The sequence below is a fragment of the Denticeps clupeoides genome, chromosome 1 (genome assembly GCF_900700375.1).
Source record: "Denticeps clupeoides chromosome 1, fDenClu1.1, whole genome shotgun sequence".
NCBI classification, from domain to species: Eukaryota; Metazoa; Chordata; class Actinopteri; order Clupeiformes; family Denticipitidae; genus Denticeps; species Denticeps clupeoides.
In genome coordinates, this window is record NC_041707.1 from 16,364,733 (window position 1) to 16,390,041 (window position 25,309).

General features: G+C 42.2%; 1 protein-coding gene across 5 annotated transcripts in view; it reads left to right on the top strand.

Annotated features, from left to right (window-relative positions):
• adgrv1 (adhesion G protein-coupled receptor V1) overlaps positions 1–25,309 on the top strand; it is a 103,997-nt gene that overhangs the window by 27,206 nt on the left and 51,482 nt on the right. For 3 of the 5 annotated variants that reach the window (XM_028978482.1, XM_028978722.1, XM_028978731.1), the window contains 45 exons: positions 857–1,230; positions 1,970–2,146; positions 3,478–3,658; positions 3,798–3,991; positions 4,221–4,350; positions 4,585–4,665; positions 5,498–5,637; positions 5,868–6,477; positions 6,588–6,803; positions 7,140–7,355; positions 7,758–8,002; positions 8,111–8,292; positions 8,746–9,560; positions 9,846–10,055; positions 10,982–11,112; positions 11,267–11,366; positions 11,559–11,738; positions 12,043–12,206; positions 12,309–12,396; positions 12,574–12,597; positions 13,201–13,279; positions 13,391–13,529; positions 13,654–13,795; positions 13,874–14,139; positions 14,718–14,893; positions 14,992–15,116; positions 16,959–17,140; positions 17,403–17,546; positions 17,679–17,759; positions 17,982–18,246; positions 18,712–18,834; positions 19,072–19,294; positions 19,390–19,594; positions 20,033–20,179; positions 20,290–20,542; positions 20,806–21,008; positions 21,759–21,938; positions 22,374–22,556; positions 22,655–22,834; positions 22,974–23,138; positions 23,215–23,335; positions 23,413–23,536; positions 23,994–24,132; positions 24,413–24,598; positions 24,988–25,223. In XM_028978482.1, coding sequence (XP_028834315.1) covers positions 857–1,230; positions 1,970–2,146; positions 3,478–3,658; positions 3,798–3,991; positions 4,221–4,350; positions 4,585–4,665; positions 5,498–5,637; positions 5,868–6,477; positions 6,588–6,803; positions 7,140–7,355; positions 7,758–8,002; positions 8,111–8,292; positions 8,746–9,560; positions 9,846–10,055; positions 10,982–11,112; positions 11,267–11,366; positions 11,559–11,738; positions 12,043–12,206; positions 12,309–12,396; positions 12,574–12,597; positions 13,201–13,279; positions 13,391–13,529; positions 13,654–13,795; positions 13,874–14,139; positions 14,718–14,893; positions 14,992–15,116; positions 16,959–17,140; positions 17,403–17,546; positions 17,679–17,759; positions 17,982–18,246; positions 18,712–18,834; positions 19,072–19,294; positions 19,390–19,594; positions 20,033–20,179; positions 20,290–20,542; positions 20,806–21,008; positions 21,759–21,938; positions 22,374–22,556; positions 22,655–22,834; positions 22,974–23,138; positions 23,215–23,335; positions 23,413–23,536; positions 23,994–24,132; positions 24,413–24,598; positions 24,988–25,223 — 8,725 coding nt within the window. The remainder of the gene's footprint in view (positions 1–856; positions 1,231–1,969; positions 2,147–3,477; positions 3,659–3,797; positions 3,992–4,220; positions 4,351–4,584; positions 4,666–5,497; positions 5,638–5,867; positions 6,478–6,587; positions 6,804–7,139; positions 7,356–7,757; positions 8,003–8,110; positions 8,293–8,745; positions 9,561–9,845; positions 10,056–10,981; positions 11,113–11,266; positions 11,367–11,558; positions 11,739–12,042; positions 12,207–12,308; positions 12,397–12,573; positions 12,598–13,200; positions 13,280–13,390; positions 13,530–13,653; positions 13,796–13,873; positions 14,140–14,717; positions 14,894–14,991; positions 15,117–16,958; positions 17,141–17,402; positions 17,547–17,678; positions 17,760–17,981; positions 18,247–18,711; positions 18,835–19,071; positions 19,295–19,389; positions 19,595–20,032; positions 20,180–20,289; positions 20,543–20,805; positions 21,009–21,758; positions 21,939–22,373; positions 22,557–22,654; positions 22,835–22,973; positions 23,139–23,214; positions 23,336–23,412; positions 23,537–23,993; positions 24,133–24,412; positions 24,599–24,987; positions 25,224–25,309) is intronic. The other 2 variants (XM_028978572.1, XM_028978653.1) reach the window with 2 other exon arrangements.

A 25,309-nucleotide genomic window follows, 5' to 3' on the forward strand; every position in this document is an offset into this window, starting at 1 on the left:
ACCAGATGTGAGAGAAATGTTTTGAAGTGGCACATGCTGCTAATAATCCTATGAATACAATACAAAAAACCCAGTGTGCACGTTGATTCTGGGTGTTAGACTTGGATCCGCTCTTCATGGTGCACAACTGGTGAGATCCTGTGGTGAAAGGCCTTCTTCCATTGTCTTGTATAGCTATGCTTGAATGAGCATGGAACTGCTGCTGGACATTGTTAGTGGCAGATGAAAGTGCTTCCCACTGGAAACAATGTGTTGTACAGAATTCTCCAGTAGCCCAAACTACCTCTCCTCCGGAACCCCTGGTGGGCCTTGTTTTACATCTCTTTCCTGATCCTCAGTCAAGTGACATGTATACAGCTGTCCGATGGTACCTCAATGGTGTTTGTCTAAGTGGCAGAAACAAGGCTTTTGTTGAAGTTCTCTTTGTTCTTCTGCACTCTGGCATATGAATTTGTTGTCAAGAGCTCTCTGTGTCCTATAGGGTCTTTATTTTAATAATTGTTGGTGGAATGCTGAACTCCAGGATGCTGTTGGAGTCCAGCCTGTAGTTCTTTTTTCATAAACTAAGATGCCACAGACCCTGACATTTAATACTAGGACACGAATGCAGCCAATATTGCAGTAGTAATAACAACAACAACAACAATATTAATAATAGTACTGTTACTAAGGGCCAAACAGTGTCCCGGTGGGTGCCTATTACGTCGTGAGGTTGAATCGTGGCTCTGGCCTTGTGTGTGTGAGCCAAAGCTTCGGAGAAGGCACCTTAACTGACCAATTAGTGATGAGCAATTTAGCGATGAATGTGTATTTCATGTCAAATAAAGTCCTGTTTTATTGTTCTAACTTATACTAGACCCAGCTCCTGTACGTATTGGTTCGAATCCTGATGGGGGGATGCGATATCAAGGATTGATACAGGATCTTCGTCTATATCTATCTCCTCTGGATCGTGATCAGGTCCGTGAGCTCCATGGTCAGCCTGCCAAAAACGACCTGCGAAATGTTTCTGGTTACTTGGACTATCGACAGGATGAGCGCAGGAAGTCGTTTGTTGTGGAGGTGCGGGATGACCAGGAGGAGGAGGGGGAGGAAAGTTTCTTCCTGCAGCTGGTGGCTGTCCATGGAGGAGCCCGCCTGCCGTACCCCCGGCCCACTGCTGTGCTAAGGGTACAAAAGAGTGACAATGCCAATGGATTGTTTGGCTTCACTGGCTCCTGCATCCCTGACGTAAGAACATGCTTTTTCTTACTAGGCTCAAGTACCGCAGTACATTTCAAAGCCTCACTTGTCTTATATAAATTTAAAACAGTTCACTGTAAATAAAGTATTAAAGCAGTATAAAGTTAAATGCAGCCTGTTTTCATAGACTCTGGCACAAAAATCTATGAAAATGCATGGAAAATACATAATTCCTCATGTAGCATTAGTCAGTTAATACCTCAGCTGCAACATACAGTATATTAGCTGATTAAGTAACAAGGCAGCCTTCTCTCATTGCTGCAAGACTCATGCTCCTTCACAGTGAGGGTGTAACCCAACCCAGGCTGCCAACCCCTGTCCACCTGCATGTTTCATGTGACTTCATGCCTGGCTGAAGCATTGTGCAGGACATGTGGATTCTGTCCAGTAGTAGGGGCAGACACCGGCGGATGACAGGTGGCAGGTGGAGCCTACACATTCCTTCAGAAAAACGGTCTTACATTCAGTGACTTTGAGATATGTGGGCATGTTGACCCAATTTATTCTTCCAAATCACAACTGTACTGAAGAGTTGTTCTTTGATCAGTTGGCAATTAAGATGTTTTAGCAGTATGGGTTTTTATGCAAAAAGTGCACAAATGCAATATCCAAAATCCCACAAAAAATTACACAAAATTATTTGCAAATTTACTAAATTAGAAATGCATACGTCATATTTGCTCAATTAGAGCTGAACCTGTAACCAACCACTGTGTCCTATCAGCAGATATCTGAGGAGGGTTCCACTGTCTCCTGCATTGTGGAGCGTACCCGGGGAGCGTTGGACTACGTCTATGTAAACTACACCATCAGTCAGATCGATTCCCCTGGAGGACCCTCCAACTCCTCAGACTTTGCCAATGTCAACAGAACGATCGTCTTCCTGCCTGGACAGCGCTCTGAGGTGAGGCTGAAGGGCTGGAAGTCATCACACAAATAGACCCTCCCCCAAGATGTAGTCGCTGACTGAATATGATATTTGTAACGGAGGCTCATGTTACACTTTAGGAATTTACACCTTGATTGACTTCTTCTGATGTTGTTTGGTTATTGGGGTCCCTCTAGTGGTTTGTTTTTGATTGTGACATCTGGTAAAGAGACAGCTGTAAACTAGTGGCCTAGTAGCTAAGAAAGCGGACACGTAACCAAGGTGCCATTGAGGTCCCCTTGAGCAAGGTAACATCCCCAGACACTGCTGCCCACTGCTCACTAGGGGTGATGGGTTGATTGCAGAGGATAGACAGCTAGCACAGCACACAATGTTTAGCACAATGACAAAAACAATCACTTTCATAATGTCTCCAAGTGATTACATGTATTTTATACATGTGTTATTACACAGGAAGGAAATGTTTAATGGATTGTGTTCCATCGTTTAATTTAATTAGCTGTACAGTAAAACACATTATATTGTTTTATGTAGGAAATACAGTGGGTACGGAAAGTATTAAATTTTAAATTTTTCAAATTGTTATAGTGCAGCCATTTGCTGATATCACTTAAGTTATTTTTTTCCCCTCATTAATGTACACACAGCACCCCATACTGACAGAAAAAACAGAATTAACACAGAGTCCTAAGAAAAACTGAATGACACAGTTATTCAGTTATGCTCAGTATTTAGTAGAAGCACCGTTTTGGTCTAATACAGCCATGAGTTATTTTGGGAAAGTTTTTCACACCAGGATTTGCAAAATACTGAACTGAATACTTTCCTTACCCACCATTTATAATGTTGTCTACTTACAGTTTCTGTAGAAACTGTAAGTTTGTGCTTGTGAGAAACATAAAATGTCATTTATAAAGCAAATGACTCAATGTTTATGACATACATTTATCATAAGAATAGAATATTTTTCTGGTGCTTGAGCAGTATTTTCTCTTTTTTTAAGACGAATGCATGAGGCAAGGGTCCTCACAATCTAGCTAACCTTTTTATAACTGTTTAAATTATGTTTTTGTAATAAGAATTGACAGGAACTTTGGAGAAGCTAACATTGTCATACAAAATATATTTAAAAGCAAAAATCCTTAAATGCCTTCACCATCAGATACAACTGTTAATTAAAAAAGTTCTTAAATCTTTCAAGTTTGGACCACAAATTTCACAAATTGTTATCTATAAATATTTATAAAAGACCAAAATACAAAAAAACATTGAACCAATGTGTCAGTGTATAAAGTGTATAATCACACTTTCATAGTTTCATTTTCTTGTCTTATTTTGACCGTAAGGTTCTGAATCTGCTCGTGGTGGATGATGACATTCCAGAGCTGGAAGAGCATTTCAAGATTATCCTTGTTTCTGCTGAGTCCGGAGATGGAAAGCCAGGCTCCACCCCCACCAGTGGTGCCAGCATCAATCCTCAAAACTCTGTTACTACGATTACTGTTAAGGCCAGCGACCATCCATATGGTATTCATATACACAGAATATACTCCACTTTTGTCTGTTTTAGTTACTGATGATTCAGGCTTCTTACGTGTAGATATGAATTAACTGGTGACGCAGCAGTTGGGAAGTTTCTCTCTCGAATTGTGAACTGTTTTTCCAGGGCTTCTGCAGTTTCAGGAAGCTCCGGCCACTGCTGCCGTGATCCGCCCCGCCCTAGAGGATGCGCGTATCACTGTGAGAGAGGAGGAGGGAGTGGTCCGCCTGCTGGTGGCCCGAGCGCAAGGCTTGCTGGGGAGGGTCATTGTGGGCTACCGGACAACCCCATTCACTGCTGACAGCCCTGAGGACTACCAGGTCACTTTATCTTTACAAACAAAAAATTGCACAATTATTGCACACTGTATGAAATGGAGACTTGATGCATCCGGAAGTAAAGCACATTTAAATTCATGCTGTTTAATTACATATAGTGTTTATTTGACAACAAATGCCAGTGCACATATAATTGTGGAGTTTAAACATATTAATAGCAACTATTATTACAAATTCTTGTTTCTCAAAATGCATCACTCTTTCCATTCAGGAGGCAATAGGAACACTAGAATTCCTGTCTGGAGAGCAATATAAGTATATCAATGTAACCATCATTGATAATGCTGTTCCAGAACTCGAAAAAGTGTTCAGGGTGGAACTCTACAATCCAGATGGTGGAGGTAAGACAATGACTATGAATGCTGCAGTAGCCATTTCTGTGCAATTACTCTGCATTCTTGTCTGTATATTCTTGGATTATCACCTTACTCTCAGCTTGGCTCCTTTCTTTCTTGAGTGATCTGGTCTCTGCTTGACTCGTGTGTGTTTCCTGCATCTGATTCTTTTTTTGACTCTTGTGTGATTCTGGGTGATGCCTGTGTGATTCCCTGTGTGATCACTGCATGATTCATAAGTAGATCACCTCTTTGCAAGTGAGGCCAGTGGCAGTGGAGAAGGTGACACAGACTTGTTCCTCCCATCCTTCCACCAGCATGGTAAGGTTCCTCTTCTGCCCCAGTAATGCACCCCCACTGAGATGCGGTAAATTGCCAAAGTACTAATGCCATGAAAAGAAATTCAACAATAAAGTAACTCACAAGGAAAATTCCACATCTCTCTCACAAACTAAGTTTCGTTTTCCCACATTCTCATTGTCAGAAAATCTTTTGTAATCTAATCAGTTTAAGGGTTTCTTTCAATGTGATTAGTGTTCTGGTAGAATGAAGACAAAAGACCAACTGATGTAGTTTTTGTACTTTGGTTCTGTCTTTGTTTCTCTCTTTAAGTTAACTGAAATACATTTCCTTTTATTTAGTTTATTCTGTTGAGGTTTCTTACATTTATACTGTAATAAGAGGTGTAAAAAACATTTACCTATGTTCTTACAAAAACATAATTTAATAAGGCACATGGAGCACACATTAATGAAAAAAAACCAATACACCACAATTGGGTGCATTATCAATATGGGTCACTTTTTTTAGACACTTACATAGCAACTTGCAGTGGGCAGGGGGAATATTTGCACAGCCCTGGACTCAGACAGGGGTAAGAGCAGCTATGTGGGAAAGGCAAATAGTCCTTATGTTATGAGTTTTGCTGTGCCAGTGAGCTGTGTGCTGGGAATGCCATTGTCTGCTGTGTTTTCCTGCTGATTTTGAGTGCTCTTCATTAAATCGTTTGTGATCCTGTGCATCCTGTTCATTAAAAAACCACATAATTGCTTCGCTTTTGATGGTCAGTGTGAAGCTGTTCACCTCACTGTGGCATCTTTCACTACATGCAATGATGTGGTTTGCTATTATAATTCTTAAATTTGTGCTTTAGCCAGTCTGGGAGTGGCCTCACATATCACCGTGACCATTGCCGCCTCTGATGATGCCCATGGAGTGTTTGATTTCAGCAGTGACTCACTGGCAATCAATGCCACAGAACCAGAGGATGGACGAAACAATGTCAGTCTGCAGGTTAGTGGGATCCTAGTGCATCATCAACCCCTCTGGCATCTGGCAACCCCTCTGGCATAGTGAAGATGCCACTATAATTCAGATATATTTAATTCTGCAACAGTGCTAAGTTTTGTTATTTACACACTCTTCCTTACATACATATTATGTATACCAAATGAGGTTACTTTTATTATTTACTTTCTAGCAGGACAGTCAGTAATGTGAATTGACATGACACTTGTTTGTAGGTGCTGCGCTCCTTTGGTGCCCTTTCCAAAGTGACAGTGTTCTGGGAAGCTGATCTATCATCAGCCAAAGAACTTGTCTACAGAACAGGGAACCTAAGTTTTGACGTTGGACAGACTGTGGGGGACATCATACTGCAGGTGTCTCAGGATGACACCCCTGAACTGGACAAGACCTTCCGTGTGGTCCTTACCAATGTGTCCCACGGCCGCCTGGGAAATAAAACAGTTGCTGCTGTGACCGTACTGGCCAGTGATGACCCATACGGGATCTTTGTGTTCTCTGAGAGCAGCCGGCCAGTGCGTGTTCCTGAAGCTGACACCACCATCACCCTAACCATCCAGAGGCTGAAGGGCATGATGGGAAGAGTGCGGGTAACATACCAGACCTTAAGAGAGATAGATCCTGCTCCCCTTCAGACACCAGGGGTGGGGCGGGCAACCGAAGGAAGGGACTTTATTCCTGTGAGAGAGTCTGTGAACTTTGTAGCCAATCAGAGCGTGGTGAATGTGACCCTGCGGGTGCTGGATGATCAGGAACCAGAGAGGGCAGAGTCGGTCTTCATCGAACTTGTCAGTGTCCAACTGGTTGAAGGCGTTCAGCCTCGTCCAAGTGAGAACATTTTTCTTGTCTTATCTGTTTTACATCCTGTGTGTGTTTTTGGACGAGTAGGTAAATATGAATCAGTCAGTCATGTGTCTTTTATTATTTGACTGTCTCAGTTCCCTCGTCACCTCGTCTTGGGCCACGTGCATCCGCTGTAGCACAGGTAATTGTGGAAGCCAGCGATGATGCGTTTGGTCTGCTGCAGCTCTCGTCCCCGGCGGTGAGCGTTGCTGAGTACTATGTGGGACCCATCATCAATGTCACACGCATTGGAGGAATTTTTGCAGATGTGTCAGTCAAGTTCAGGGCAGTGCCCATAACTGCCAGACTCAGTAGGTGGTCCCTTTGTCATTTTTTTTCTTTTACTTTGATCTGGAGTTGGCTTGAGTTAATGTCATTTCTTTTACATTTGAATTAATTTTAACATTAGTTTCAGCTTTGTAAATAATGTAATTATGTAAGTGGTAGGTAGTAGCCTAGTGGGTTATACACTCGCCTATGAACCAGAAGACACAGATTCAAATCCCACTTAGTACCATTGTGTCCCTGAGACACTTAACCATCAGTTGTTCTAGGGGGACTGTCCCCTGTAAATACTGATTGTGAGTCACTCTGGATAAGGGCGTCTGATAAATGCCATACATGTAATTAATTCTCTGTCTCTCCAGGTGAAGACTACAGTGTGGCATCCACTGATGTGGTTCTTCTTGAGGGGGAAACCAGTAAGCCTGTACCCATTCTCATCATTAATGACATAGTGCCAGAATTGGAGGAGACTTTTCGCATTGAACTGCTCAACCAGACCACAGGGGGGGCACTTTTAGGGGACCTCACTCAAGCTATTATCACTATACTGCCCTCTGATGACCCATATGGTTCCTTTGGTAAGTACAAATGCTTTTCTCAGGCTTTGAATCAGTGCAGTCTTAAGAAACAATATTCATCTTCATTATTATTGCCATTTAAGATATTTAAAAAGAAAAACTTTATACCATCAGATAGGGAAGGATTAGACTTGCTACCAAGTAACAAAAAAATATATATTTTTTTAACATAAATGAAAACACAGAGGTTTCACATACCTTCTGATAATGTAGTACAAGGAAAAAGAAACCTCCCAACCTACACAACTAGAAACTGCTACCAATGGTATACTCTACAAACATTTATTAGTATCCATTGTCACCGGCAAAGAGGATTAACAATTAACAATGGAGGCTACAAAAACACAATTGACTCAGTGTTAGTGTAGGCATTAGAATAAGAAATTAATTTTTTATTATCAGTGTTTCAGGCCGCTCCTATTACAATAGAAGAGCCCATACTCAACTCAGTAGAGATTACTCTGCCAATTATAAGGAATGCTGGAACAATGGGTCAAGTAGCTGTTCAGTGGCGGGCCACTATCAATGGCAAGGCAGCTGTTGGAGACCTTCAGCCTTTGTCTGGAGAGGTCAGATTTGACCCAGGTGAAACAATGAAGATTTTAAAAGTGGACGTGCTGGCTGATGATGTTCCTGAGATTGAGGAGGTGAGACAGGAGATTCAACTTTTAACCGTTGTATAAGTATGTATCTAGTATGTAATGAAATAGTGATCAGTATATTTCACATTTTTTCTTTCATATTTTAATTTCTAGATTGTTAAGGTGGAACTAACTGGTGCCACCAATGGAGGAACAATTGGTACAGAGAATTATGTGAACATCACTGTCCCTGCCAATGATAACCCCTTTGGAACAGTCTACTTTGAGCAGTCGATGTACCGTGTGCAGGAACCACTAGAAGGTGTCTATATTGCCAACATTTCCGTGCGAAGAAGGCAAGCTGCTTAACTCTCATTGTACTTTGTGCTTTCTCAAGCCCATGGTTCATAATTGTAACCTTGATTATTAATAATCTTGCCAATGGATTGTGGGACAGTAAAATAATTAAACAATTATGAATTAGCTATATGTGTTTGTCTTTAGATTGTACATTTGAATTTTTTTATTAAAAAGATGATATAATTAAAAGGTGAAAAGTAGACACCTTTGCAGCATGGCAGGTTTATTTTATATGATAGGCCTTATATATGATATAACCTTAATTAAGTATGATAGTGAGGTACTATGGAAGGGTCTGGTAATCCCAGTTTCATACATACATAGCTCATACATAGTCAAAAAGGCATTAAGCTGCCTGTGAATGTGTTGTTTATTAACAAGTTGGTTCCATGAGGTTAGAGAATCTCAGGAGTCTCTGGATAATCTTAACTCCTTCATTCTTGTTTCAGTGGGGGAGTCTTTGGAAACCTGCAGATCCTCTATAGCACCTCAGAGATTGATGTGGTGACCATGGCTGAGAGACAGGGGCAGAACTTCCTTATTTACTTCAGCCAGCCATTGGCAGGCGTACCTGCCCGTGGTACTCGCCGGGCCATAAACATCACTGCTTCTGCAAACATTCTGAGCACCTGTGCCATGTTTTGCTTGCGCGAGCGTGCCTGTCTGGCCTTTACCTTCACCAACATGTCTCAAGGTGAAGTCTCCTGTGACTGGGTGGCGTCAGATGCAACCCAGCTCAGCCCTGGTCCCCAGACCAAAACCTACATCAAAAATGCCACTGCCATTGCCGTGCTGTTTAGCTCCCAGGCTGGGGCTGGAGCTGACTACATTCCAGTGACTGGTCAGGTGGCTACCATGGTGGCAGGGTCGTCACTGGCTAACCTCACAGTGCCCATCCTGACTGACTCACTCCCGGAGATGGACGAGAGCTTCCGCATCCACATCCTGCAAGTGTTGCTGCTGAATCAGACAGTGTCTGAGAGAAACCGGCCAACAGTTGGCCAACCTGACACAGCACTGGTGACCATCGGCATGAACGGGGATGCATTTGGCGTGTTCCTGTTGTACATCCTCAACCCTAATGCCACTGATACAGGGCGCTATCTGGAACTGTGGGAGGAGCCTCAGTCCTCTGCCTTGCTGGTCATTGAAAGAAGGGGTGGGAGCTTGGGTCAGGTCACTGTTGAATGGAGACCTGTGGGTGGCAACGCCACACCTAATGTTGACTTCAATGGCACAGGCGAAACACTGACGTTTGCAGAGGGTGGGTGTGAGAGTATCTTTTCATTAATAGATTAGTTTATAAAGTATGCAAAATTTAGGTCAGTTTTTTTGGAAACACTTTTATTGACTTGAATACATTTATTGTATTAAACCTATTTATATGCCATCATTTATACAGCAACATTGCTCCAAAAATTTAAATTAGAAAGGAAGAAATTCTCTGTTGGATAGAGGGACTGAGATTCATTAAGGTTGGGTGGGATGCTGAAACTGAGATGACTGTTTTAATATTGTGAATACTTTCTGATTTTTTAAATGTTCCAAGGTGACATGAAAAAGACTATTAGTATCTTCATCGTAAATGACATGGAACCAGAGGGTAATGAGACATTGAGGATTGGCCTAGTCAGGACTGAAGGTGGAAGCCGCATCTTACCCAGTTCGGACACTGTGACGATCATCATCCTTGCCAATGACAACGCAGCAGGAGTGGTTGGATTTCACCATGCTTCCCGATCTGTGATTGCTAGAGAAGGTGAGAATGATAATTCTCAGCTATCAGAGACCAAAAATGATTCAAAGCATTCATGAACACATGAACACAATTCACAAGTCCTCTGTTATGTAACTACATTTTATTAATACAGTAAACTTAAATAGATTGAAGGCATGGAATGGGAAATTATTTACAGCTGAAGGTATAAATTGTAAACCAGTATGATAATGGAATTTCCTGTGTCCCCAAATGCAATTCATTAGCATTAATAAACTCCCCTGCTGAATAAATAATAGCATAATTGCTTAGGCTCATGGGAAGTAACCTGATGAATGACGGTGAGGATAGAGTACAGCAGGTGCTCTGCAGGTAAAAACTCATCATGGATGCATGACAGAACAGAACGTGATCAGTGGGGATTCCTTGTGTTTCTGACTAATCGAGCAGACATGAAAAAAGCTCAAGATAAAAAAGATGCCATTGTGAAATGTGAATGAATGTAATCTCCTCACATGCACTAGCATATTTGAAAAAAAAAGTCTTACTGCATAGTCTGATTAATAAAGAGAAGATGAATTAAAATTAGCTGTTTTTGGAAAATTTAATTTGAAAAGTTGGAGATACATTAAAATTCAGCGAAAGAAAAACAAGAGACAATGCAGCACTGAATGCATGTAAAGAAAAAAAAAAAACATTGTAAAGTTGACCAGGGGTTGATAAGATAGGAAACAGAGGAGCCAGCATGTGATAACCCATAATTAAAAAGGAAAAGATTTTGAATAATGTAGAGGAGTAAAAGTAAAGAAATGTAGTGTAGTGATGGACTATCTTGGATTAGAGTTTATAAGCATTCTGATATATATACCTTCCCGAGGTCTGTGTGTGTGTGCATATATATGAATACATTTTATACCTATAGTACCTACCTAGACTTCCAAGTGACTTCAGACTGTTTGTCCTCTCAGGTGATAGACTATCTCTTTTTGTGGAGAGAACAGCTCCTGGAGTTGGCAATGTCACAGTGGACTGGAGAATCCAGGGTCCCCAAGTGTCAATCACCTTTGTCAACACCTCTGGAAAGCTTTTCTTCACTGAAGTAACAAGGCCTTTATTTGTCTTATAAACTGCTCAAACTTCAATGGCTGTTTAACTGCAGGATGCTGATATATGATATCTGAGGAGCTCAATGAACTGCTTAAATTAATACATTAAGCTGACCTAATGCAATATATATATATATTGTATTGCAGGGTGTACTGAATGGGTCAGTGGTGCTGCAATTGCTGGAGGACTCCACCCCAGAGGACAGGCAAGAGTACAGGGTGGTTCTCTCCAACATTCAGACTACAGGTACCGCAGACCTGAAGTTCTGTAGAAATTCTGTATGACCATCATATTTGGCAGTAGGGCATTTTTATGAATTACACTGAGCCATCCTGCTTGAGGAATTATTGTGATTAGTTGAATGAAAAGATATTGGCTGGTGCAATGGTTGTCGGTGTTGTTGTTCTGTCAGTGTTGACATTGGCTCTGTGATCGCAGGTGTGGTCAATTCTGGCTGGGCAGTGCTGGACCCTCAGGGTAGTGAGGCTGTGGTCAGTGTGGAGGCCAGTGATGAGCCATTCGGTCTCCTGAGCATCGCCCCTTCTTCACTCCGAGTCACTGTTGAAGAGAGAGACACTACTGTCCAGATCTTCATCAATCGCGAATATGGAGCTTCAGGTGTGGTTTGTTGATTTTGGGTAGCCTGCAGATTATTGCCCTCTCATCATTAGATTTAAATGTATTATCCCCTCAGTATATTCAAATATATCAACTTAGCATAATGTAATAAGCTTTTTTAAATCACAAATGCAGTCAATTATAGCTCAACAACAAATTATAATATACACCAAAATACAAAATTACTGTACACAAAATACTTAAATTTCACACTTTTGTAAACAGTTTGACATTGAACAATAAGACCAGATTCCACACTGGCCTACATGATGTTGACACAACTTTTGTTTGATCATCTTTACAGGGGCAGTGAACATTAGCTACACCACAGTGCGTGGATCTCTGCAGAATATGACCCAGGTGGGCGGCTCTCTGGCTGACCCCGGCCTGGACTTCCAGCCTTCTTCTGGTTCAGTGGTTCTGCAGGATGGACAAACCTCTGTCTCCATCCCCATCACCATCAAAGATGTGAGTCTGGCAGTTGTTACAGAATCTCAAACTATATTTGGCTGTAGTTGTAGAAGTTGTGGGGTGTAATGTTATTATTAATTATGCTATTTCCTTGTTCAGGATGACATTCCTGAGTTGCAGGAGTTTTTCCTGGTCAACATAACATCAGCAGTGCTTATAACAAGCCTTGCTCCAGCCCCAGCTCTAGGTATGATCTCTGATGTATTCTTCTTCTCCATGTATTGTCATATTCTCTGTGTGTTATAGAAATAAACTGGATATTTTTCACTGCCCGATTTATGTCTTCATTATTATGCGGGTTTTCATAGACTGTTCTTATTGAAACCGTTTTCTTCCCCTTTGCTCTTCTCTCTTGACTTATCAGATTGTGTATATTTTACTCTAAAAGGTAATTGGTGTTTAATGCTAATGTTGCTCTAGGTTTAATGTTTAATGTACCATATTGACCAGACACCCACTGTGGCTGTGTGTATAGACGTGAATTGCAGTGCTAGAGCTTCTGTACTGTGTTCCTGAAGACCCCAATCCTTTTTTTATTTCATTCAAACCTGCTGCGCTTCCACATTTCTATACACAGAACATTGTTTAATTAAGAATTCAGAACTTAAAAAAGTCTCAGAACCACAACATTTATACCACACTTTGCTAGACCTTTTTGAATAACTAGAATTGATTGTGTTCTGGAACTCTGCCCTGTGTGCTAAATGCTGCTTAGTAGTACAGGGTCACACAAAAGTCTGAACTCACAATGGGGGGAAGATCCCTGCCAGAATTTGACTGAGTTGATTGATGACCTGCTGGATGTGACTGGCGGCATTTGGGTTTGTGGCCTCAGCAGGGCCAAACCCCCATCTGGACACATGGTGCCAGAGAGCTTCACCCATAGTCCTACGCTTTCCTGCTTCTTCGTCCAAATGCAGCTTTTTAAACCCACAGCTTCTTAAAAAAAAGCCCAGTGTGCTGTTATTGACACTGTGTCTCTCCTCACTAGACACTACAGGCCTGGTGGCTGAAGTCATCATTGAGGCCAATGATGGGATCAGAGGTGTTGTTGGGTGGCAGAGTGTAGAGTAAGACTGCACCACTCAGAATACCCTTTTAAAAAGATATATTTTTAATTTAATCAGCTTCTGTTCCATTAAGGAGGGTTCACACTGTGTGTTCTCCTGCTTTGATTGCAGTTTTGAAGTGAACGAGACATTTGGAGTGCTAACGCTGGTGGTATACCGGGATGTGGGATCCTACGGGAATGTCTCACTTTTTTTCTACGCCCAAAATCTGGAGGCCCAGATGGGACAGGACTTCAACACAACTCCCAAGGTTCCTTTATTCATAAACAACAGTTATCATTTTATAATTGTTTAATATGCTTAGTGATACTACTGTCACTACTGTCACATGTTATAGTTTTGTGTTTCTGAGCGAGGTCTTGTTTCTTTTGAAGATTCTGCATTTTGTCCATGGAGAACGATATAAGTTCATTGACGTGGAGATCTTGGATGATGCCATTCCAGAGGGCAGTGAGAGGTTTCAGCTGATTCTGGCCAACCCCTCAGCTGGCTTGGATCTTGGGCCCAATACTACAGGTAAACCTTGTGCATTACATGAAATAACGGAGCATCAAAATTATTTTTTAAAATGAACTTCTACATTGATTTCAAAAGCGACTGTGACCATCCTGGCCAGTGATGATGGCCATGGCGTGATCTCATTCAACAACAGTGAGCACTTCCTGTTGCGGGAGCCCACATCAGCGTCGGGACTCGGCGCAAGTGTGGCAACACTCTATGTTGTGAGGGATCCACCACAGGGCACATTTGGCACAGTCAGTGTCCAGTTCTCCATCACTGATGCCAATGGCTCCCTATACACAAATGACCTTGTACCCTCCCAGGGGTTTGTGGTTCTGGAGGACGGAGTGAGAGTTAAGGTAAGGGGTCAGAGCAAAGAGATCCTAATGCTTAGTTTTTAGTTTTTATGCTGTTGATTGCAGCGGAAGCCTCTTTTTACTGTCTTTCCTCATTGCTTTTACTGTATAATAATATCATATGCAATTGACTCTGGAATATCTAGCATTTTAATGAACTCCGTGCAAAGGTGCCATTCTATCACATTATCACTCATGGATTCCCTGAACATAATGACCAGCATTTCACAAATGTCTGTAATGGTAGACTGCATAGCTTGGCTTTGCTTCTATACACATATTGCAATGAGTCTGAAGTGTGTACCAAAATATACTCATGTAACGTTCACAAATCTGTGGGGAACAGTTCCTCCTAGTGATGAATGAAAGAATTGCAGGAAAGATAAATGACTGGGAATCTGGAAAACAACCAACTTATTTTATAATTATGTTGCAACATTATATGTGTTATAAATACAAAGATCAATCTGTCAGTGAACAATATTATTTTTATTAGGCCAGTAACCATTCACAGTTTTGCAGTTTTGCTCCTTGTCCCTGATGTACTTATGGTCCTACTTTTTGCTGTCACTGTGCTCTAGACCCTAGACATTTTTGCAGTTCTGGACGCAGAACCAGAAATGAATGAGACATTCACTGTGACACTGTTGAACCCTATGGGTGGAGCTCGGCTTGGCAAGGTGGTGCAGACATTCATCACAGTATTGCAAAACCAGGCACCTCTTGGCCTGTTCACAATAACACCCACAGACAACAGGTAAGACGCGTTCACCAGAAAACATGTGAATGTACAGTGATGGAGAATAACACTGTGTGAATTGGGAAGTTTTGCTGACCTAATGGCTACATGTGCAGGACGGACATGGTAACAGTGGAGGAAGGAGGTAGACCCTTGTATCTGACCGTATCCCGTAGCAATGGCCTGGAATCAGCTGTGAGCGTGGAGTGGGAGACACAGTCAGTCACTGCCTTTGGCATGAGTAAGACAAACTTCAGGATTTCTTACACTTCGTTCCCAAGACGAACTACTAAGACCTCAGAAAACCAAACTAGTTGGTGCCTAGATTCATGTTTGGTACCCTGAGAATCGCATTCAAGGCAGACTGGATTGACTTGTGGCTCAATTCACTACATGTACAGAGTATATATAAAAAACCTCACTTATACTGAGAACCATACTACCTAGTTACTTTGTTCTCATGTACAGTACAGGCCAAAAGTTTGGACACAACTTCTCATTCAATTTGTTTTCTTTATTTTCAGGACCATTTACATTGGGAGGTTCTCACTGAAGGCATCAAAACTATGAATGAACACATGGAGTTATGTAATTAACAAAAATAACTGAAAACATGTTTTATATTCTAGTTTCTTTAAAATAGCCGCCCTTTGCTCTGATTACTGCTTTGCACACTCTTGGCATTCTCTCGATGAGCTTGAAAGGGTTTTCCAACAGTCTTGAAGGAGTTCCCAGAGGTGTTTAGCACTTGTTGGCCCCTTTGCCTTCACTCTGTGGTCCAGCTCAACCCAAACCATCTCGATTGGGTTCAGGTCCGGTGACTGTGGAGGCCAGGTCATCTGCCGCAGCACTCCATCACTTTCCTTCTTGGTCAAATAGCCCTTACACAGCTTGGGGTCATTATCATGTTGAAAAATAATGCTGGTTCAGTGTGTCTTCAATTTTGAATAAATCCCCAACAGTGTCACCAGAAAAACACCCCCACACCATCACACCTCCTCCTCCATGCTTCACAGTGGGAACCAGGCATGTGGAATCCATCCGTTCACCCTTTCTGCATCTTACAAAGACATGGCGGTTGGAACCAAAGATCTCAAATTTGGACTCATCAGACCAAAGCACAGATGTTCACTGGTCTGATGTCCATTCCTTGTGTTTCTTGGCCCAAACAAATCTCTTCTGCTTGTTGCCTCTCCGTAGCAGTGGTTTCCTGGCAGCTATTTGACCACGAAGGCCTGATTCGTGCAATCAGTTGTTCTAGAGATGGGTCTGCTGCTAGAACTCTGTGTGGCATTCATCTTGTCTCTGGTCTGAGCTGCAGATAACTTGCGAATTCTGAGGCTGGTGACTCAGATGAACTTGTCTTCAGAAGCAGAGGTTACTCTTGGTCTTCCTTTCCTGGGTCAGTCCTCCTGTGTGTCAATTTCGTTGTTGTTCTTGATGGTTTTTGCGACTCCACTTGGGGATCACAATTAAAGTTTTTGCAATTTTCTGGACTGACGACCTTAATTTCTTAAAGTAATGATGGCCACTTATTTTTCTTTAGTTAGCTGATTGGTTCTTGCCATAATATGGATTTAAACAGTTGTTCAATAGCTGTGTAGTAACCTGACCTCTGCACAACACAACTGATGGTCCCAACCCCATTTATACAGCAAGAAATTCCACTAATTAACCCTGATAAGGCACACCTGTGAAGTGAAAACCATTTCAGGTGACGACTTCTTGAAGCTCATCGAGAGAATGCCAAGAGTGTGCAAAGCAGGAATCAGAGCAAAGGGCGGCTATTTAGAAGAAACTAGAATATAAAACATGTTTTCAGTTATTTCACCTGTTTTGTTAAGTACATAACTCCACATGTGTTCATTCATAGTTTAATGCCTTCAGTGAGAAGCTACCAATGTAAATGGTCATGAAAATAAAGAAAACACATTGACTGAGAAGGTGTGTCCAAACTTTTGGCCTGTACTGTATACTGCAAGAGAGTATAGCCTGCTGCTATCAAACCAAAAAGACCCAGTCACAAGAATATCACATCAGTCTCAGTAAGTTAATGCAATTCTTTTTGGTTGGCATTTTTCAGAGGGTGATCTTCCATTCTTGGGCATGTTCCAGCACTTTAGGGACAGCCCCACATCGAGCTGGTGCTCTGTGCCATCAGCAGAGTTCTCATTGGCTATACGGCTGGACAGCACTCCATTCAGTGGTGCTACCCCATCTCAGGCAGTTCTTTACAGATGGCAGGGTGTCTTTGTGCCTATTGAGGTGAGGTAGTACTATTATTAATATTTCTCTGCTTAGTGACAGCTGGACAAATTACAAAACTAAACTAAAAACATAATAAAAAGTAACACCATGAAACTGATGGCTTCACAATATCCAATGCATTTCATAAATACATGATACACAGAGTTGAATATCATATTGTATTGTTGTGATGGTAAAAGTAATATTTTGCGTATTGCTATAAATTACTTAATACTTATGCAAGCCACGTTTAGACAACTGTCATCTTTCCCATATGCAGTCTGTCAGTATCCAGAATCCAAAAAATTGTGTGGGTTTCAACGTAAACAGTTCATCCTATGTGGCCATTTCCCACCAAGAGACTGGTTCTGTCTCTACCAGCATCAGTCTTTTCAGACTGCAGCCAGACCTCAACCTCACTCTGGTGACTATCCATACAATGCTTCAGTCCTAATTCTGCTTTCCTTTCTTAATGCCAGTTCAGCTCAAAGGCAGTCAAGAATAAAAAAAGGGATGCACTTTCAGTTTTTTCATTCTTGTTTGTTTGTATTTCCAGGAGCAAACTTTTCCTGTCAGATCTGTTGATGCCTATTATTTCTCTGCTGATCTGCAGGCATATTTGATTGTTTCAAATCAGGTCAGTGTGCAGTAACCAGGTGATCTCAGCATTAGAGTTTAATACTACTGACCAATTTTGGTTATGCATACTTTGCATGTTGTCAGCAGTTGTTTTTTGGTAAAATTGTACAATAACGGACAGCTAATGAATTGTGTGTATGGTGTTATTGTACAGTTATGAAATACAGTTATTCATTTCTTGAAAAACTGACCTGTGTCCTGTCCCCCACTGTCTCTGCAGGTGTTTGTACAGACTGCTGGCTCTTTCGTCCTCCATAAATCTTTAGAGCTCTCCAGTGTTTCCGTTCTTTCTCCTTTCGCCCGTGGCTACAACAACACCCTTTATTTGGCTGCCTGCTCCCGTTCAGCCCCCCAGGGCTGCCTCATCTATATGTGGAGTCACGGAAGCTTCCAGAATCCGCAGGCCTTAGGCATCAACTCCACAGCGAAGATGGTGGAAGCATTCCATACAAGAGGAGACACGTTTCTTTTGGTGGTTATTGAAGGTAATACATAGTTTGCATGAAGACTTTGATACGTGATGTAGGGCAGATGTGTTAACTTGCTATGCCTGCATTTGAATACTGCAGCTTATCAAGCCATGATGCTCTGATCTTCATCTGGTCTGATTTTGAATCTATAGGCAACTGCAGAGCAGCAGTTGACAAACCTACACTTCATAATCACATTGTGGCAACAAGCTTCTCAGTGTTTTCATAAAATAAACCACATCTGTTGGACGTGCAGATGTTTACAATTGGGTGCATGTTTTGCGCAAGTTTGCTCAGGGTTGTTATTATGTCTATATACCTTTTAATTTTTTACATTTTGTTTAAATGCATGTTTACAGATTGTGCGTTTCATTTGTTTTTGGTATGTGGTTGTGTGTGTTTATGTGTTTGGCTTTGTGTGCATTTTTTTTGTTTTTTTTGCTTATGTTTGAATTTCTATATATACTCTGTTTTCTCCAGGTCTCACTGAGGCATGTGTGGTTTTTATGTGGGGCTCCCAGCAGGGATTCTTCCAGCATATTCAGACAATTCCTCATCCTGGACTAACCTCTGTTCACACATTTATACCCCCATCAGGCATCCGTGAGTACCAAAACCGTGCCATGCCATCCAGCTGTTCAGTTTCAACACAACATTTTTGTGTCTAGTGTACTTGTAGTTGACAAAAGTGAAGCAGCTCTTTAACATTCATGAGGGTTTATTTCTCCTGATTGGAACTTGTTACAAATCCACAGATTATAGTGTTCCATAATGGCACATTGTCTCAGATTGCATATTTTATATTTAGTTATCATTTCATTTTTTGTGCTTTTTTTTTAGCCCACCTCTTTCTGGCAGGGGGGAATGGTTCTGCCCTGTATTTGTGGAGGTCCAGTCTGGGCCAGTTTATGAAGGTCCTGGACTCTGTACCAGCACAAAAGTTCCTTTTCCTGTCTGTCCCATCCTTCAATGGCACCAAGAGCCTCATCGCAACCATTGGCCGATCAGAGTCTGTCATTTATGAGCTGACCTCTGTGTCCAACCAGTCAGATTTTGTACCCAGGTATGAAAATGTCCTATTGATTGTCTGTGTTCTTCCCTTTTGTGCTTATTGTATTTCTGTTAATTAGAACAAGAAAATCTATGTCTGTGTTCTAGTTTTGGAGAGTTGCAGTTTCAACCTGGTGACAAAGAACTGGAAATTGCAGTTAATGTCATTGACGATGATTTCCCTGAGAAGGAGGAGCTATTCCGGGTTGCACTCAAGAACCCAAAAGGTGGTGCGGAGATTGGATATGGTGGCCAAGTGACCATCAATATCCCACCCAATGACAACGCCTATGGAGTAATTGGTTTTGCTCAGGTAGTACAGTGCTTCAACTGAGCTTCTGTTTAGACACATTACAGTTCACAGTGTGGAAAAGGGCATATTGCAAATGGAAATTTCAATGACATGACAAAGGATATTGAACACTGACCCACAATTTAATGCAGGTTGAGACAAACCAGATGGACAAGTAGCAGCAATTTGATAGTATATCACTATATATCGGTATATTTAGTATATGATATGATGTATAATATTATCATAATAATTTAAGTAATAAAATGACATGACAGTATGATAATTATAATACTAATAATACAACAGCACAGTGTGATTTGTGACTTTGTTTTTGCTGTTGGATCAGCTAGTTCTTTGTATCTTGTGCTGCTGATGGGGCTAGCAGCTGGTCTTGTGGATTTTTTTTTGTGAAGTGGTCTGCTGTAGTTCAGTTATCACAATTGTTTTTTTAAACAGAACTCTTTATCAAGGGAAGTGGAGGAGCTGGAGAAGGATAACCCATTCTCCCTCACTGTGGAGAGGTCCCGGGGGACTTTTGGTCGTCTGACAGTCCACTGGGTGGCCAACGGGAGCCTGGAGGACATCTTTCCCACATCAGGAGTGGTAAATACTTCACTTTATGGAAATGTGGTAGTAATTACTAAGCATGTTTCTGCTTAATTGGTACATGTGAGGGTCTTGCACTCTTAATGTTTTGTTTTTTGGGTACTCAGGTGGCGTTTGCTGAGAGTCAGGCTGTGGCAGCAATTTCCCTGACTGTTAGTGCTGACAGCATCCCTGAGTTAGCAGAGAAAGTTGTCATCACCCTCACCCAAGTCATTACAGTGGGGGTGACTCCCTCCCGCGGTGCAACCATCAACCTTGATCGCTCCCAGGCTCAGATCACAATCCCACCAAATGGTTCCCCCTATGGAACGATTGGGTGGCACCTGGACTCCCAGAACCTTTTTACTCCTGAGCCACAGAGTAAATGTCCATAGACTACACACATTACACTTAGTATAATCAGTAAATAATCTTTTATCCAGTCTAAATATGGAATGTTCTTCTATACACTGCTTTATTTGTAATACACTATTGGGGGAGGGATTCATACCATAATGGAATTTAATTTGATTGCAATAAGTGTAGAAATGACAGCACCAGTAACTTGGGCCACGTGTTATCATGACATTCAGCAATTCTCGCCTTCAGACTGCAGTCGCCTTGTCCTGTATCTTATGTTTCAGAGAGCCCCAGTAATGTGACGCTGAGCATCATCCGTCTACAGGGAGCAGCAGGGGATGTTGCTGTCCACTATGCCACGCGACCCGCACTGTCACAGCCGTCAGTGAATCAGGCCACTGCTGGCAGCGACTACCTGCACAAAGAGGATGTGGTTATCATGAAGGAGAATGCCACGGTTGCCCTTGTTGCAGTAACCATCCTGCCGGTGAGCAACAACAAGCAAAAAAGTCACAAACTGAAGCAAAAAGTCGCAAACTGTCAGCCATCCTCTTCCAGCTGAGGAAATAAACCTTTGCATTGGTTTCTGCTGTCTCAAACCATTTTCCAGTTACAGATTAAAATAGCTCAGACCCATGTAAGTGACTGTGGTTGCCGCCTGGTTTTGGCTGCACTGCTGTGTAGCGGAGTCATGTTTGCGTTGTGAAGACGGGAGAGCAGATGCTGGTGGGCAGCGGTACTTAGACTTGGGCTGTATTTAAAGATCTGTACTGACAACTGGATGAGAAGCAGCGTGGCTTATCCCCCGTTAGAGTGGATTTTTCATTTATGTTTTTCTAACTAAAAATAAAATTTATATTATTAAAATATAATTTACTGGAAAGTGTTTTTACATTCATCCACATGAAAGTCTTCTGATCCAGCTGTAGTGCATATGCGGTTTTAACAAATGAACCAAATCTGAACATTATGGTTTCGGGCTACAAGTTTCACTTTGACATGCTATCCTGTGCAGTCCTGTGCAGTCCTGAGTTTAAGAGACAAAATATAGAGATGGAGTTAATGATGCAGGCTAAATTTAAACATTATATCCATTAATGGGCCCACATAACTTTATTTTATTATGTATGAATGCTTGATATGGTATGAGTGAGTGGTATGGTATAAATTGTACTTTTTTTAAATCCATGGTGTACGTTCAACTTGTGTATATGTGTCTGTGTGTATGCATATACAGGATGACCTTCCCGAGCTGGCAGAAGTTTTCTTGCTGAACATTACCAAGGTTGAGCTGCTGGGTGGTGGTGTGGTTGGTGGTGGCCAACCCAGCATCAGGAGGCCTGGGATGGAGGTGGCTGAGATCAACATTCAGGAGAATGATGATCCACGGGGTGTTCTGCAGTTCAATGTTACCAAGGTTGTTTAGAGTTCCTCTTTGCCCTGTACTTTGTGGGGGGTGGGGGTGGTGGTTAAAATGGCTCTCTGGGTTGTTTTTTAAAGAACAATGACAATGTCAATGTCAGCCAGTACAGATACTCAGTAAATCTGGCTCACTTTGTAAATTGGTCCTAATAGATCATGACCTTTTCAGCTAGAGATTATTTCAATCTACCCTCATCAGGAGGTTCTCTTAAAATGTATACAACACAGACATACAAATAGAGCCAATAAATACTATAAGTAAATAAATGTGAAATACTCTATAGTTGAAATAGTAATAACAAGCTACATTTGAGTATGTTGAGTATTTTGTGTCCTGAATAAAAGTTTACTGTTGGTTGGTCTTCTGACAGTTCTTGTCTGTCTTATTGTGAGCATTTGGGCAACTGAGGCCTTGTGATTCTTCCCTCAGGATATGACAGGCGGGGTTCTGGCCTTTGAGGTGCCTCCCCCTGCCAATGTACTTTTTATTCCAGTCGTGCGACTGGCTGGGAGGAATGGCAGAGTAGCAGTATTCTGGGAGGCCCAACCAGTCACAGCTGGTCTTGAAGACTTTACGCCAACATCTGGAAACATCACCTTTCAGGAGGGGCAGGTAAGAACTGATATTTATGTGTATAAGAATGTACTGTATGTATACTGATAAGTATGAATTTGTTATGTGTGTGTTAATGTGTGTGTATATGTATGCAGGGCGAGGGTGTCATAATGATCACCATTGTAGACGACACAGTGGTTGAATCCATGGAGACATTTCGTGTCACTCTCACATATGTAATTGGAGGAGCCAGGCTTGGGGAGGAGTCATCCCTGTTGGTCAGTGTCGCCCCCAACGACTCACCTCTGGGCTGTTTTGGTTTTGAGATGGGGAAGGTAAGCCTGCTACTGTCCACCTTTTCTTAACTTTAATACGGGTCTACCTTTGTCTATCGGGACAACGGGTCTATCGTTGTCGTTCAGGTTCCCTGTCAGAATGTTCCTTCCTGACAAGAAACCTTCTCTCCACTCCCAGATTACAGTCTCTGAGCCACAGTTTTCGAATGACCCAGCTGCTGTGGTGACACTGACAGTGGTGCGCAGTGCTGGGGGGATGGGCAGGGTGAATCTCATCTGGCTCCTGCAGGAGGAGGGGCGAGAGGACCTGACACCTCACAATGGCACACTCATATTCAACGAGGTGAGAGGGAGTTTTGGGCCTTGAACTCTATATCAGTATATCACATCATGACCTCGCTGGTTCACTTCCTGTGTAGACGGAGTTGAGAAAGACTCTGGTGCTTCGAGCTGTGGCGGATGCTCTCTTAGAGGGGGAAGAGAGTTTCACCATTCGACTGCTTTCAGCAAAGAATGAGCCCATCATTGATCCCACCAATGGTGAGTCTTGAGGTCTGACTGTGTACATATTTTTGCCAACTTTGAGTTCACCAAATGCATTTGATCTCTTACATTAGATATTGCCACGGTAACTATCAGGGCTGACCGTGGTTCCCTGGGCACTGTTGGGATAGCAGACTCTTCCAGAAGTGTGCTCATCGGAGAGCCTATGGGAGCATACAATGGAACTGCTGTGGTCAGGTGAACAATATTGCATATTCGTGTCTAGTGTCTAGCTTCCCTCAGTATCTGCAGTGAAAGTGCCATTGTTACAGTCGTTCTGCACACTCATACGCTGCTATCTACCTCTGTGCCACTTTTGTTCATGCATTTCATACTTTGCTGGGCACAGCGCAAAATCTTTAGGCTACGCTTATATGTGACGTTTGAGGATTGGCGCTCAAAAGTTGTTTCTCCCTCGTGACAGGACCGCTGACTTTATTGACGTCATTGGCAACACATTACATCACCCCATTCAACGTTTGGTGTGAAAATATTCTTGTTGACACTTCATATATTCTTGCTGGATACCTTTGAATTGAGATTAAATTCAATTTAGTTCTTCCACAAGAAGAACGTACCATGGCAAATGAAGTTCAGAAAGCTCTTGAATTTCCAGATAGCATAATTCATAAGTCTGTGTACATTTCCATGGCAGTCTGACAAGAGGCCCTGGGATCTTTGGGGAGATTGAGGTTTCCTGGAACATAACTCCGGTCCTGGCCTCACAGTTTGAGCAGACTTCCGGCATGGTCACCTTACGGGACCGACAGTCAGCTGCGACCATTCTACTGAAGGTAGGTCTGAACATGAAACATGGACCTGGCAAGACGATAGTAGAAGGGTTCTTAGAGCCTACACAAGACCACTGACATTTTTCTTTAAAGGAATTCATGCCTGTAGAATGTCAGCAATGTCAAGATAAAGTGGCTTCGACAGGTGGACCTATGGTGGGCCTGTGTTGAAAAACACTGATCTTAAAGCACAACTCTAAAACCGAGATGAAAAATTACATGTAGAAGCTACTGTACAGTGGTAAAGTGGTTCTGAAATGTCTTCACACCTCTGTATCTCCAGGCACAAAATGATGACATACCAGAGGAGAGGCGGGACTACCAGCTCACCATCAGCACCACAAGCCCTGGGGCTGAGATCAACCCTAACAGACGCCAAGCAACAGTCACCATGGCAGCCAGTGACCTGCCGTTCGGCCTTTTTTCCTTTGCTCAGAGTTCCTTGCGTGCTTCTGAGGAGGACAAGAAGGTGAGCATAAGACAAAGATGTTATAGACTGCCATTGCTGTGCAAAAGTGAAGCCGACAGTGCAGAGAAAAAAATGTGATTCAGAATGCCACAGATGCAGCTAAATTGCAACCTTTAGATCTTCATGTTAAGGTGTTCAGCTGTTTTACCTTTGTGAATGAAGCAGCAGCTCTTGATTTGATGATTTAAATTTTTTCAGCAGAGGAAGGACTTAATTTAGCAGTAGACAACAGGAGTTAAGCCGATGTCCCCATACGTAGCAGAAATTCTGTATAGTGCAGAAATTCATGAAATATGTACAATTATCAGATATTCGCACAGTATAGCATGCATGTGCTCTTCAGAAAAGAACATGCACTTTTTAGATGCTGACAGATATGTGATGTTCAGGTGAATGCGTCAGTGCTGCGGACAATGGGTGCGATCAGCAGTGTGTGGGTCAGTTTCCAGACCTTCAGCAGCGTTGCCGTGAGCGGTCAGGACTTCGCTCCATTATCCGGGCGATTGTTCTTCGGCCCGGGAGAGACAATGCGTGCTATAACCATAGAGATCTATGATGATAATCTTCCAGAGGGACCCGAGGACTTTTATCTCAACATCACCAATGTGGAGCTGGTTAATGGCAGGTGGGCATCCATAGGTCTTTTTTGAAAAGTGTAAATGTAAGGAAGCATTAAGTTTTCTTTGTTGGGTTTACTTTATTGTTTTAGTT